The 13,393-nt window shown below is 40.9% G+C and overlaps 2 protein-coding genes across 2 annotated transcripts; one reads left to right on the top strand and one right to left on the bottom strand.

Moving 5' to 3' along the window:
• The first annotated feature begins 9,708 nt into the window (after positions 1-9,708).
• On the top strand, positions 9,709-10,651 carry LOC6047128. Its single transcript, XM_038255398.1, has one exon. The coding sequence runs from the start codon at positions 9,757-9,759 to the stop codon at positions 10,642-10,644; it is 888 nt and encodes a 295-aa protein (XP_038111326.1). The 5' UTR covers positions 9,709-9,756; the 3' UTR covers positions 10,645-10,651.
• Positions 10,652-10,686: 35 nt separating this feature from the next.
• Positions 10,687-11,609, bottom strand: LOC6047127. Its single transcript, XM_001864190.2, has 2 exons — positions 11,561-11,609; positions 10,687-11,499 (listed from the first exon to the last, which is right to left on the bottom strand). Exons 1-2 carry the CDS (start codon positions 11,603-11,605, stop codon positions 10,687-10,689), a joined length of 858 nt encoding a protein of 285 aa, XP_001864225.2. The 5' UTR covers positions 11,606-11,609.
• Positions 11,610-13,393: the final 1,784 nt, after the last annotated feature.

Raw genomic sequence — 13,393 nt, forward strand, 5'->3', positions numbered from 1 at the left:
TGGATATGGTAGACTACTATATGAATGTAATGGGATGTACATGGTCATCCAAGGACTCCCTGGAGTTAAGATCTACGAGTCTACTGCCGTAACAAGCAAGAGGTCGTCGGATTTTGACCCCGGATCATGTGAGTATAGCATCAGTGGATATGGTAGACTACTATATGAATGTAATGGGATGTACATGGTCATCCAAGGACTCCCTGGAGTTAAGATCTACGAGTCTACCGCCGTAACAAGCAAGAGGTCGTCGGATTTTGACCCCGGATCATGTGAGTATAGCATCAGTGGATATGGTAGACTACTATATGAATGTAATGGGATGTCCATGGTCATCCAAGGACTCCCTGGAGTTAAGATCTATGAGTCTACCGCCGTAACAAGCAAGAGGTCGTCGGATTTTGACCCCGGATCATGTGCGTATAGCATCAGTGGATATGGTAGACTACTATATGAATGTAATGGGATGTACAAGGTCATCCAAGGACTCCCTGGAGTTAAGATCTATGAGTCTACCGCCGTAACAAGCAAGAGGTCGTCGGATTTTGACCCCGGGTCATGTGCGTATAGCACCAGTGGATATGGTAGACTACTATATGAATGTAATGGGATGTACATGGTCATCCAAGGACTCCCTGGAGTTAAGATCTACGAGTCTACTGCCGTAACAAGCAAGAGGTCGTCGGATTTTGACCCCGGATCATGTGAGTATAGCATCAGTGGATATGGTAGACTACTATATGAATGTAATGGGATGTACATGGTCATCCAAGGACTCCCTGGAGTTAAGATCTACGAGTCTACCGCCGTAACAAGCAAGAGGTCGTCGGATTTTGACCCCGGGTCATGTGCGTATAGCACCAGTGGATATGGTAGACTACTATATGAATGTAATGGGATGTCCATGGTCATCCAAGGACTCCCTGGAGTTAAGATCTATGAGTCTACCGCCGTAACAAGCAAGAGGTCGTCGGATTTTGACCCCGGATCATGTGCGTATAGCATCAGTGGATATGGTAGACTACTATATGAATGTAATGGGATGTACATGGTCATCCAAGGACTCCCTGGAGTTAAGATCTACGAGTCTACCGCCGTAACAAGCAAGAGGTCGTCGGATTTTGACCCCGGATCATGTGCGTATAGCATCAGTGGATATGGTAGACTACTATATGAATGTAATGGGATGTACAAGGTCATCCAAGGACTCCCTGGAGTTAAGATCTATGAGTCTACCGCCGTAACAAGCAAGAGGTCGTCGGATTTTGACCCCGGGTCATGTGCGTATAGCACCAGTGGATATGGTAGACTACTATATGAATGTAATGGGATGTACATGGTCATCCAAGGACTCCCTGGAGTTAAGATCTACGAGTCTACTGCCGTAACAAGCAAGAGGTCGTCGGATTTTGACCCCGGATCATGTGAGTATAGCATCAGTGGATATGGTAGACTACTATATGAATGTAATGGGATGTACATGGTCATCCAAGGACTCCCTGGAGTTAAGATCTACGAGTCTACCGCCGTAACAAGCAAGAGGTCGTCGGATTTTGACCCCGGATCATGTGAGTATAGCATCAGTGGATATGGTAGACTACTATATGAATGTAATGGGATGTACATGGTCATCCAAGGACTCCCTGGAGTTAAGATCTACGAGTCTACCGCCGTAACAAGCAAGAGGTCGTCGGATTTTGACCCCGGATCATGTGAGTATAGCATCAGTGGATATGGTAGACTACTATATGAATGTAATGGGATGTACAAGGTCATCCAAGGACTCCCTGGAGTTAAGATCTATGAGTCTACCGCCGTAACAAGCAAGAGGTCGTCGGATTTTGACCCCGGTCATGTGCGTATAGCACCAGTGGATATGGTAGACTACTATATGAATGTAATGGGATGTACATGGTCATCCAAGGACTCCCTGGAGTTAAGATCTACGAGTCTACTGCCGTAACAAGCAAGAGGTCGTCGGATTTTGACCCCGGATCATGTGAGTATAGCATCAGTGGATATGGTAGACTACTATATGAATGTAATGGGATGTACATGGTCATCCAAGGACTCCCTGGAGTTAAGATCTACGAGTCTACCGCCGTAACAAGCAAGAGGTCGTCGGATTTTGACCCCGGATCATGTGAGTATAGCATCAGTGGATATGGTAGACTACTATATGAATGTAATGGGATGTCCATGGTCATCCAAGGACTCCCTGGAGTTAAGATCTATGAGTCTACCGCCGTAACAAGCAAGAGGTCGTCGGATTTTGACCCCGGATCATGTGCGTATAGCATCAGTGGATATGGTAGACTACTATATGAATGTAATGGGATGTACAAGGTCATCCAAGGACTCCCTGGAGTTAAGATCTATGAGTCTACCGCCGTAACAAGCAAGAGGTCGTCGGATTTTGACCCGGTCATGTGCGTATAGCACCAGTGGATATGGTAGACTACTATATGAATGTAATGGGATGTACATGGTCATCCAAGGACTCCCTGGAGTTAAGATCTACGAGTCTACCGCCGTAACAAGCAAGAGGTCGTCGGATTTTGACCCCGGATCATGTGAGTATAGCATCAGTGGATATGGTAGACTACTATATGAATGTAATGGGATGTACATGGTCATCCAAGGACTCCCTGGAGTTAAGATCTACGAGTCTACCGCCGTAACAAGCAAGAGGTCGTCGGATTTTGACCCCGGATTATGTGAGTATAGCATCAGTGGATATGGTAGACTACTATATGAATGTAATGGGATGTCCATGGTCATCCAAGGACTCCCTGGAGTTAAGATCTATGAGTCTACCGCCGTAACAAGCAAGAGGTCGTCGGATTTTGACCCCGGATCATGTGCGTATAGCATCAGTGGATATGGTAGACTACTATATGAATGTAATGGGATGTACATGGTCATCCAAGGACTCCCTGGAGTTAAGATCTACGAGTCTACCGCCGTAACAAGCAAGAGGTCGTCGGATTTTGACCCCGGATCATGTGCGTATAGCACCAGTGGATATGGTAGACTACTATATGAATGTAATGGGATGTACATGGTCATCCAAGGACTCCCTGGAGTTAAGATCTATGAGTCTACCGCCGTAACAAGCAAGAGGTCGTCGGATTTGACCCCGGATCATGTGCGTATAGCACCAGTGGATATGGTAGACTACTATATGAATGTAATGGGATGTCCATGGTCATCCAAGGACTCCCTGGAGTTAAGATCTACGAGTCTACCGCCGTAACAAACAAGAGGTCATCGGCTTTTGACCCCGGATCATGTGCGTATAGCATCAGTGGATATGGTAGACTACTATATAAATGTGTTGGGCTCCCTGGAGTTAAGATCTACGAGTTTACCGCCGTAACAAAAAAGAGGTCGCCGTTTGGCTAAAGTGGTAAGCAAGGACTTTTGTTCATCGTTCAAACTTAAATATTTCGATAACTTTACATCGATTGTAGATCTTAACTCCAGGGAGTCCTTGGATGACCATGTACATCCCATTACATTCATATAGTAGTCTACCATATCCACTGATGCTATACGCACATAATCCGGGGTCAAAATCCGACGACCTCTTGCTTGTTACGGCGGTAGACTCATAGATCTTAACTCCAGGAGTCCTTGGATGACCATGGACATCCCATTACATTCATATAGTAGTCTACCATATCCACTGATGCTATACTCACATGTTCCGGGGTCAAAATCCGACGACCTCTTGCTTGTTACGGCGGTAGACTCATAGATCTTAACTCCAGGGAGTCCTTGGATGACCATGTACATCCCATTACATTCATATAGTAGTCTACCATATCCACTGGTGCTATACGCACATGATCCGGGGTCAAAATCCGACGACCTCTTGCTTGTTACGGCGGTAGACTCATAGATCTTAACTCCAGGGAGTCCTTGGATGACCATGTACATCCCATTACATTCATATAGTAGTCTACCATATCCACTGGTGCTATACGCACATGATCCGGGGTCAAAATCCGACGACCTCTTGCTTGTTACGGCGGTAGACTCATAGATCTTAACTCCAGGGAGTCCTTGGATGACCATGGACATCCCATTACATTCATATAGTAGTCTACCATATCCACTGATGCTATACGCACATGACCCGGGGTCAAAATCCGACGACCTCTTGCTTGTTACGGCGGTAGACTCATAGATCTTAACTCCAGGGAGTCCTTGGATGACCTTGTACATCCCATTACATTCATATAGTAGTCTACCATATCCACTGATGCTATACGCACATGATCCGGGGTCAAAATCCGACGACCTCTTGCTTGTTACGGCGGTACACTCGTAGATCTTAACTCCAGGGAGTCCTTGGATGACCATGTACATCCCATTACATTCATATAGTAGTCTACCATATCCACTGGTGCTATACGCACATGATCCGGGGTCAAAATCCGACGACCTCTTGCTTGTTACGGCGGTAGACTCATAGATCTTAACTCCAGGGAGTCCTTGGATGACCATGTACATCCCATTACATTCATATAGTAGTCTACCATATCCACTGGTGCTATACGCACATGATCCGGGGTCAAAATCCGACGACCTCTTGCTTGTTACGGCGGTAGACTCGTAGATCTTAACTCCAGGGAGTCCTTGGATGACCATGTACATCCCATTACATTCATATAGTAGTCTACCATATCCACTGATGCTATACGCACATGATCCGGGGTCAAAATCCGACGACCTCTTGCTTGTTACGGCGGTAGACTCATAGATCTTAACTCCAGGGAGTCCTTGGATGACCATGGACATCCCATTACATTCATATAGTAGTCTACCATATCCACTGATGCTATACGCACATAATCCGGGGTCAAAATCCGACGACCTCTTGCTTGTTACGGCGGTAGACTCATAGATCTTAACTCTAGGAGTCCTTGGATTACCATGGACATCCCGAAGTACCTATAGACCTTTGAGTAACATAAAATTTTAGTAAACAAATATATTTAAAAAAAATGTTTTTCAAATATTTTAATTTTAAACTTTTAATATTTATTTTTATAATCGTACAAAAAATGCTAGCTGTGGACCCCCCGAACTTGACAACTTTTTTATACATTTGTATTGGTTGTTTCCGTTGTGCTTAAAGGAAATGGCTATGCACCAGGCGCCTCCATATTTTTGTAGATGGCTCATATAGTTGGGAGGAGACGCAAGTTTTTTTTAAATTGTTCGATTTTTTATGTTAAAAATTTACCAGCTTCTCGTCAGTCCGCGTGGACATAAAATCAAATTCTGTCGATTGCATCGGATTCGGGGATGCCTTTTCTCTGAGGAACCGATGAGATATCGTCAATCCCTTGACACAAGTTTTGTTTTGTCGAGTAGTGTAATGAATCAAGTTGATAGAACACTGAAAGGTCCGCCCTTTTGTATCTATTTTGAATAGCATTACCTTCTGAATGTGAGGAAGGCACCAACCACCTAAGGGTGGATTAAGTAACTTTTTTTTTCTAAAATACCAATACTTTCATAACTTGCAATATGGGTTTCAAGCGAAGCATAATTTTGTATGCATATCAACTTATAAGAGTTTTTTTCATATTAAATACTAAAACTTACGGAATTTTGTATCCAGTTTCACTGTAGCAGAGCTTTTTTTTAAATTATCCAAAAAAAATCACAAAATACCGTGTTTTAGATAGTACTAAAATTTTCATCATTCAATGAATTTCACTTTATTAGACTTTTGTTTAGAAAATACTCAAATTTACAAAATATACCTATTTTTCGAAATGTAGCCGCTTTTTAGAGATTTTTTTTATTTTTTTGATAATGATGGGGAAATGATTCTTATGATCATACGAACATTATAGGCTAGTTATTAAAATTTTGACCCAGCCTGATGGGTTTTAAAAAGGCAGTATTTTGTGAAAGTTTTAGTTTTTTACAAGACACCTTAATGAATTGAAAATACAATCAAAATTTACCTTAAAATATGGAAATTTTCGTATTTTAGTAAATTTTAGTATTTTACAAAAAAAATGTAATATACGAAAAATTGCGAAAATATATACAAAATTTCGCTCAGTTAAGAACTCAAATTTCAAGTTATGAAAATGTATTTTCACCAGAAAAACGGAATTTTATGAATTTTGTAGCATTTAACAAAAAAAAAACGAAAACATTCAAACAATGTTTTGCTACTTTTGATACTCATATTGCGATTTATGAATATTTCTAATCTAATCTAATCTAATTGAACACAAGCGCAGCCAGTCCGAAGAAAGCATCCTGGAAGAACTTGGGGTTAGGTTCTTGTTCTTGTCAATATTAATTATTGCAGTACACTTGAGTAACCCCGAAGATGTATTGCATAAATTAAAGCGGCCAGGCCTACTGCGTTGCATTAACCGCAGAGACAGATTCTGTGAACGGAGCACATTTCACAGAATCTACAGGGGAGGAAGGATGCGTGGACATACCGTACCAAACGCTCCTGTTTACAGTTTCATATGTGTTTTGTATAATGTGTTAAGTGTAAAATATAGTGTGGTCATATAATCAATTAAATATAATAATGCAATATAATGATCATTTAATAAAATCCCTTCACCTATATATAATAACCACGCACTCAAGCACACAAAACAGCGACACAAAAGAGATGAAAATGAGCATGCAAAAACAAGACAGAGCGTCCCCGCGGTCAGCGCACTAATCATATTGCGATTTATGAATATTTCAGTATTCTACAAAAAAAACTAAAATAATGTGAAAAAGCATACATATTTTCGCTTCATTTGAATATGAGTACTTCAAAAATACACACTATTTGGTGAAACATTTTGAGCATTTTTACTTTGAAACTTTCTACACTATCATAAAAATATATTCCTAAGAAAGCAAAGAAATTTTACCAATTAAACAAAGAATTAAAATTTTGTCAAGAATAAAAAATTAGTTACACAGTTCAACAAAAAATCAAATGTTTCTTGTCTCTGAGACGAGAATATGTGTTACTAGTAGATTTTTGCCTGCTGAATCCGAATCCGGGTCCAGAATTGCTCCAAATGGTCCCAATTTTGAGATACACCAGTTTGAAATGTTAATTTAGGCCAAAATTAGCTACTTTGTCGACTATTTTACAATAGAACTATTGAATAAACAAATAAACCAATACATGTATCTTAAAGTTCACGTTTTCCCCTTTCTGAAACACCCCTGGTTTTTAAAATTTGATTGTTTCTACGCATATTTATAGCCATTTTAAAATTATAATTTGACTTGCATGCAAGTTGGAAAAACTTGAATGAGAACCAACTGAAAATAGGGTAATTCTCCGCCAACTCACACAGCAGTTGCCCCGACCCCTCTTCGATTTGCGTGAAACTTTGTCCTAAGGGGTAACTTTTGTCCCTGATCACGAATCCGAGGTCCGTTTTTGATATCTCGTGACGGAGGGCGGTACGACCCTTCCATTTTGAACATGCGAAAAAGAGGTGTTTTCAAAAATTTGCAGCCTGAAACGGTGATGAGATAGAAATCTGGTGTCAAAGGGACTTTTATGTAAAATTAGACGCCCAATTTGATGGCGTACTCAGAATTCCGAAAAACGTATTTTCATCGAAAAACACTAAAAAGTTTTAAAATTCTCCCATTTTCCGTTACTCGACTGTAAAAATTTTGGAACATGTCATTTTATGGGAAATTTAATGTACTTTTCGAATCTACATTGTCCCAGAAGGGTCATTTTTCATTTAGAACAAAATTTTTCATTTTAAAATTTCGTGTTTTTCTAACTTTGCAGGGTTATTTTTAGAGTGTAACAATGTTCTACAAAGTTGTAGAGCAGACAATTACAAAATTTTGATATATAGACATAAGGGTTTGCTTGAAAACATCACGAGTTATCGCGATTTTACGAAAAAAAGTTTTGAAAAAGTTGGTCGTCATCGATCATGGCCGTTCATGGTCACTCGCGACAGACACGGACGACGAAACAAAGAGAAACGCAAAAAGTAACTTTTTCAAAACTTTTTTTCGTAAAATCGCGATAACTTGTGATGTTTATAAGCAAACCCCTTATGTCTATATATCAAAATTTTGTAATTGTCTGCTCTACAACTTTGTAGAACATTGTTACACTCTAAAAATAACCCTGCAAAGTTAGAAAAACACGAAATGAAAAATTTTGTTCTAAATGAAAAATGACCCTTCTGGGACAATGTAGATTCGAAAAGTACATTAAATTTCCCATAAAATGACATGTTCCAAAATTTTTACAGTCGAGTAACGGAAAATGGGAGAATTTTAAAACTTTTTAGTGTTTTTCGATGAAAATACGTTTTTCGGAATTCTGAGTACGCCATCAAATCGGGCGTCTAATTTTACATAAAAGTCCCTTTGACACCAGATTTCTATCTCATCACCGTTTCAGGCTGCAAATTTTGAAAACACCTCTTTATCGCATGTTCAAAATGGAAGGTCGTACCGCCCTCCGTCACGAGATATCAAAACGGACCTCGGATTCGTGATCAGGGACAAAAGTTACCCCTTAGGACAAAGTTTCACGCAAATCGAAGAGGGGTCGGGGCAACTTTTCCCGATTTCGTGTGAGTTGGTAGAGAATTACCCAATATAATTTTAAAATGGCTATAAATATGCGTAGAAACAATCAAATTTTAAAAACCAGGGGTGTTTCAGAAAAGGGAAAACGTGAACTTTAAGATACATGTATTGGTTTATTTGTTTATTCAATAGTTCTTTTGTAAAATAGTCGACAAAGTAGCTAATTTTGGCCTAAACTAACATTTCAAACGGGTGTATCTCAAAATTGGGACCATTTGGAGCAATTCTGGACCCGGATTCGGATTCAGCAGGCTAAATTCTACTAGGAACACATATACTCGTCTCAGAGACAAAATCTTGTTGGACTGTGTTATCGGCGATAGAATTATCGAAATAACGATAACGATAGAATATCGATATCTTCCAGGCGAAAACGATAACCATTATCGTTATCATTAGACGCTAATGTTATAGACGTTAATTTTATCGATCAACAACCTTTATTTCCACCATATTAGAGCATTGGTGGGGATGAGAATACACTAATTTTCATAATTTATATTCTCAAAATATCTTGATCATTCATTGAAAGAAATCGGTATTTTGTAACAATTTCAACATTTATTTTCTTTGTCTGCATGAAAATTTAAAAAAAAAATTAAAAAAAACTGTCTTTTTAAACAAATGCCAACCAATAACTGGGGCGAATCAGAGCACATGAGGTGAATGGGGACTGCTGTTTTAACTACAAAAGTTGCATAATTGATTATGTGTCCCGATTATCCTCAATTGGTAATTGTAAGAAATATTTATGATTATTGATTCACGAAAAGGTTTCCATTTCATGGGTACACTTCGAAAAATGTTCACGTAGTTTACGAAAGACCTATTAAGTTAACCTTGTTATCAAATTAAAATATCATGATAATTTATCACGAAAAAAATCTCCGTAGCAGTGTGATAAAGTTTTTAAGATGACCAAAATGCAAAAAAAATCACAAAATTTCCCCTCAAAAGAAGACACAGAAAGATATCTACATGAACAAATCACAGTCAAAAGACAGACCTTGTTCACATGATAGGCACTCAAGATAAGATTAGCTGTTTTTAAGTCTTCTTGACGTCTACTACAAATTTTGGAGGAACTGCTGACTAGTCACGACTCAACCACTATCCGAATCAGAAACTATGGTTGATCGTGTGATTATCCTACTCATTCTGACCTTTTCGGTCCCCCAGACCCTTCAAGAATCGACCAAAGATCTTACTGACCCACTTTGTGACGGCGGCGCTGAGTGGAGCATGATCTGCAACGGATGCAACTCGATGACGTTGTGCATGCCAACTGGCTCGCTGGATATGTTCTGCACTGAGGGCACCCCTTACTGTGTCGACGGAGAAGACGGATTCGCCACGTGTAACGAAACGCCTACGGCCGGATGTGAACCCACGACCGAAGGTACAACGGAAGCTGTGACAACGGAGTCGACTACAATTGAGTCGTCGACGGAAACTTCAACAGTGGTTGAAACTACAACTCAATTAGAGATAACCGAATCAACGGAACCTCCTACCACAATCAAACCCGTTCCCGCCATGAAGTGTACCGGTCCCGGACTCTTCCCAGATCCACGCGACTGCAACGCCTATCACTACTGTTTCGCGAAGGGCGATCAATCGCACACTGTGCGGTGTTCCGAAGGGTCCGCTTTTGACTTTTCGTCCCAGCAATGCAAGACGCTCAGCTCGCCATCCGACTGTCTCACGATCCGGTGTGACCCACTGAAGGTATTCCAGGAGTACGACACAACGGGGCAGTACTTTGGAGTTTGCTCACTGGGCTCGATCGCCGTGTACCGATGTCCGGCGGCGCCGGTCAACAGCGATGCTGCTGGATCTTGTCCGTTCACGTGCTCCAAGGAGGGATTCTTCACAAATCCGCTGGAACCGAACACATACTTCCACTGTTGGCGCATGTACGGAGCAAGGTCGCTGTCGATTCGATTGCTGTACTGTCCCACCTGGTGGGAGTTTGACGAGATGGCGCAAAGGTGTGTCTTCAAGAGAGGTCTGTGAGATTTTGTAAGGTTTTTTTTTGGTTTTTTATTTAATAAAGAGCTATGATCCTTGAATATTTATAGTTGTGTTAGCTTCCATTGCTCCGGATTCACAGCGTAACGTCTTACCATTGAACCAGCTTCCGTTACTACACTTGATCAGTCGACTTGCAAGTCGTCGGTTCTTTCCTACCCGGTAACACTCGTAGTACAGAGTAGGATTACTACTGTTAGGGAACTTTCCCTCACTGGGACACTGGAAGTCGCAGTTGACTCCATTGAACAGCGCTCCAATGGGACACTTGAACATCAAGATCGTCGGATTGTTCCGATCTGCGGTATAGTCACAATACGCGTAGAACTGCTTGCTATCCCCGTACGGAATCAACACACTCTTTCTACTACACACCACCGTCGAACAACTGCCATTAACCCTCTGAACACAGTGCGCCGTATCCAGGTTGAACACGTACCCCTGCGGACAGGTGTAAACATCGGACGTCCCAGAGTCCGTCATACAGTGATGATACCGATCGCACCTCCACGGGTCCGGGAACACCCCAACCGAAGTACAGCGAAGTCCAACCTGCGACAAGGCGCAATCATTGAAACTCGTATCCGGAACCGCCAAACAACCATCTCCTCCCTCCAACGAGTTACAGTACGGATGCGTTCCCGGGCACTGCCGCGGTGTTCGACTGCCCACACAAACCGTAATGTGGGTACAGTTGTTGCAAACGGTCAGCTTGTTCGTACCATCGCAAGTCTCCCGATCAATGCCCGGATCCGCTAGGGCACTCGACGGCCTACTCCAACCTCCAATCACCTCGCGAACTCCATTCAGGTAGACGCTCCTTTGGGCTGCTGCCAAAACCTGTTCAAAGAAACTCGTGTCAACTCGTGTCGAAAGCCCGCGATCAAACTGCTGATCCTACCAGCGAAGAAACGATCACGATCACCAACTTGTCACCGCTAGTCATGGTGGTCGAGTTTGGACTGTGAGAATTTGCGGTCCCGTGCTACCGACTTTATATAAATAAGTTTATTAGAATTCCCAATATTTGGCAAACGGTAAAATCTTGCGAAAAAGTGCCGTTCAGAGGAGTTCATTTCGCGCTACAATGGTCAGTGCTCAGCTATGACAATATACTGAGATAATTCACACCTTTTTCCAGAGAAAAAAAAATATGACAAGTTTTGGGTTGTTTATTTATTCTACATGATGATGATTGGGTCGATTGGAAGTCAATTGAAGTTCACTACAATAAATAAATTTGCTACAATTTGCGTTCATTTAAGTGAAATACGGCTTCAAAACAAGAACATAAATATCCCTCAAGTGCTTATAACTTGAGACAGGGTTGCCAAATCTTCAATATTTTGGACTGTTAGGAAAGGTCTTTCAATTACAGATAAGTGAGTGGTCATAACTGAAGACAGGGTTGCCAGATCTTCGATGTTTTGAACTCGTTTGGAAGGTCTGTCGTTTATCTATCCAGAGATGGGTCGGAAGATGGATCCGGACATAGTTTTCGACTTGAGGAAGTTTCGGATGACCTAGAACATCGTGAACCATGTAAATTTGGTGTAGCCATATAGCTGACTTCAAAACGTTTCCGAAACACTATAAATTTGTATAGTTTAGATGATTTTTCATAAAAATATAGCCCATGTCTCCCATGTAGCCTAAATCCCATAAGCTCTTTACCTCGCATATGCGTGCTTCGCATAAGAAACTCCCATATGAGTTGCATATGCGAGGTTTCACTGTTATCTAATATAACGCAAGATTTGAGTTATGCTTTTTTCAAACATCGCGGTTTTTCTAAACAGCAATTCCATTTGAAAAGAGCCTAAACCAAAAAAAAAGTTCTCTGATCGGGCTCAAAATTTTTCTGGGGGTTCCTTGGCCAAAATAATTAGACCCGTATTTTTTTGTTTGGCCATTAGGGTGACCTACATCGTGCTAGGGTGGTTCGAAAAATGGCAATTATCGTCATTTTTCGCAAAAACCACTTTTTTCGAAAAATGATATCTCCACGCCATTTCATCCGATTTTAGCTGTCTTAGACGCAAAAAAAAGGTGATGAGTTTGGCTATTTGAGAAAAATAGTAAGAAGTTCCAAAAATCTAGCTTAACTATTGAAAAAGTCGTATGAAAACTTAAATTGGTGTTTTGACCGTGTCTGGACCAAAGAGCCTATGTCTGGAAATATTTTAATCGGATTCCTCGGAAAATTTCACATAACATATCCAAAAATTGGCGATGTCGAACCGTACGTTTCCAAGATATGATTTTTTGAAAATAAAAACTGAGTTTTTCGACGCGCCACGCGCAAAAACAGGAAAATGACGAAATTGGCAAAAAATCTACTTTTTTCACTAATACTGCGATAACTTAAAAATTTCAGCGATGACCTATACATGTCTGGGTACCAAAAGTTGCGTCTTTCAATTACAAAAATGTTTTCCGAGGAATCCGATTAAAATATTTCCAGACATAGGCTCTTTGGTCCAGACACGGTCAAAACGCCATTTTAAGTTTTCATACGACTTTTTCAATAGTTAAGCTAGATTTTTGGAACTTCTTACTATTTTTCTCAAATAGCCAAACTCATCACCTTTTTTTTGCGTCTAAGACAGCTAAAATCGGATGAAATGGCGCGGAGATATCATTTTTCGAAAAAAGTGGTTTTTGCGAAAAATGACGAAAATTGCCATTTTTTGAACCACCCTAGCACGATGTAGGTCACCCTAATGGCTGAACA

Source organism: Culex quinquefasciatus, chromosome 2 (assembly GCF_015732765.1).
Source record: "Culex quinquefasciatus strain JHB chromosome 2, VPISU_Cqui_1.0_pri_paternal, whole genome shotgun sequence".
Classification (NCBI taxonomy): domain Eukaryota; kingdom Metazoa; phylum Arthropoda; class Insecta; order Diptera; family Culicidae; genus Culex; species Culex quinquefasciatus.

Coding starts and splice junctions, on each gene's coding strand:
- LOC6047128 (XM_038255398.1), top strand. CDS start 9,757: ATGGTTGATCGTGTGATTATCCTACTCATTCTGACCTTTTCGGTCCCC.
- LOC6047127 (XM_001864190.2), bottom strand. CDS start 11,605: ATGACTAGCGGTGACAAGTTGGTGATCGTGATCGTTTCTTCGCTG. Junction 11,500..11,560: donor TCGTGATCGTTTCTTCGCTG/GTAGGATCAGCA, acceptor TTCTTTGAACAG/GTTTTGGCAGCAGCCCAAAG.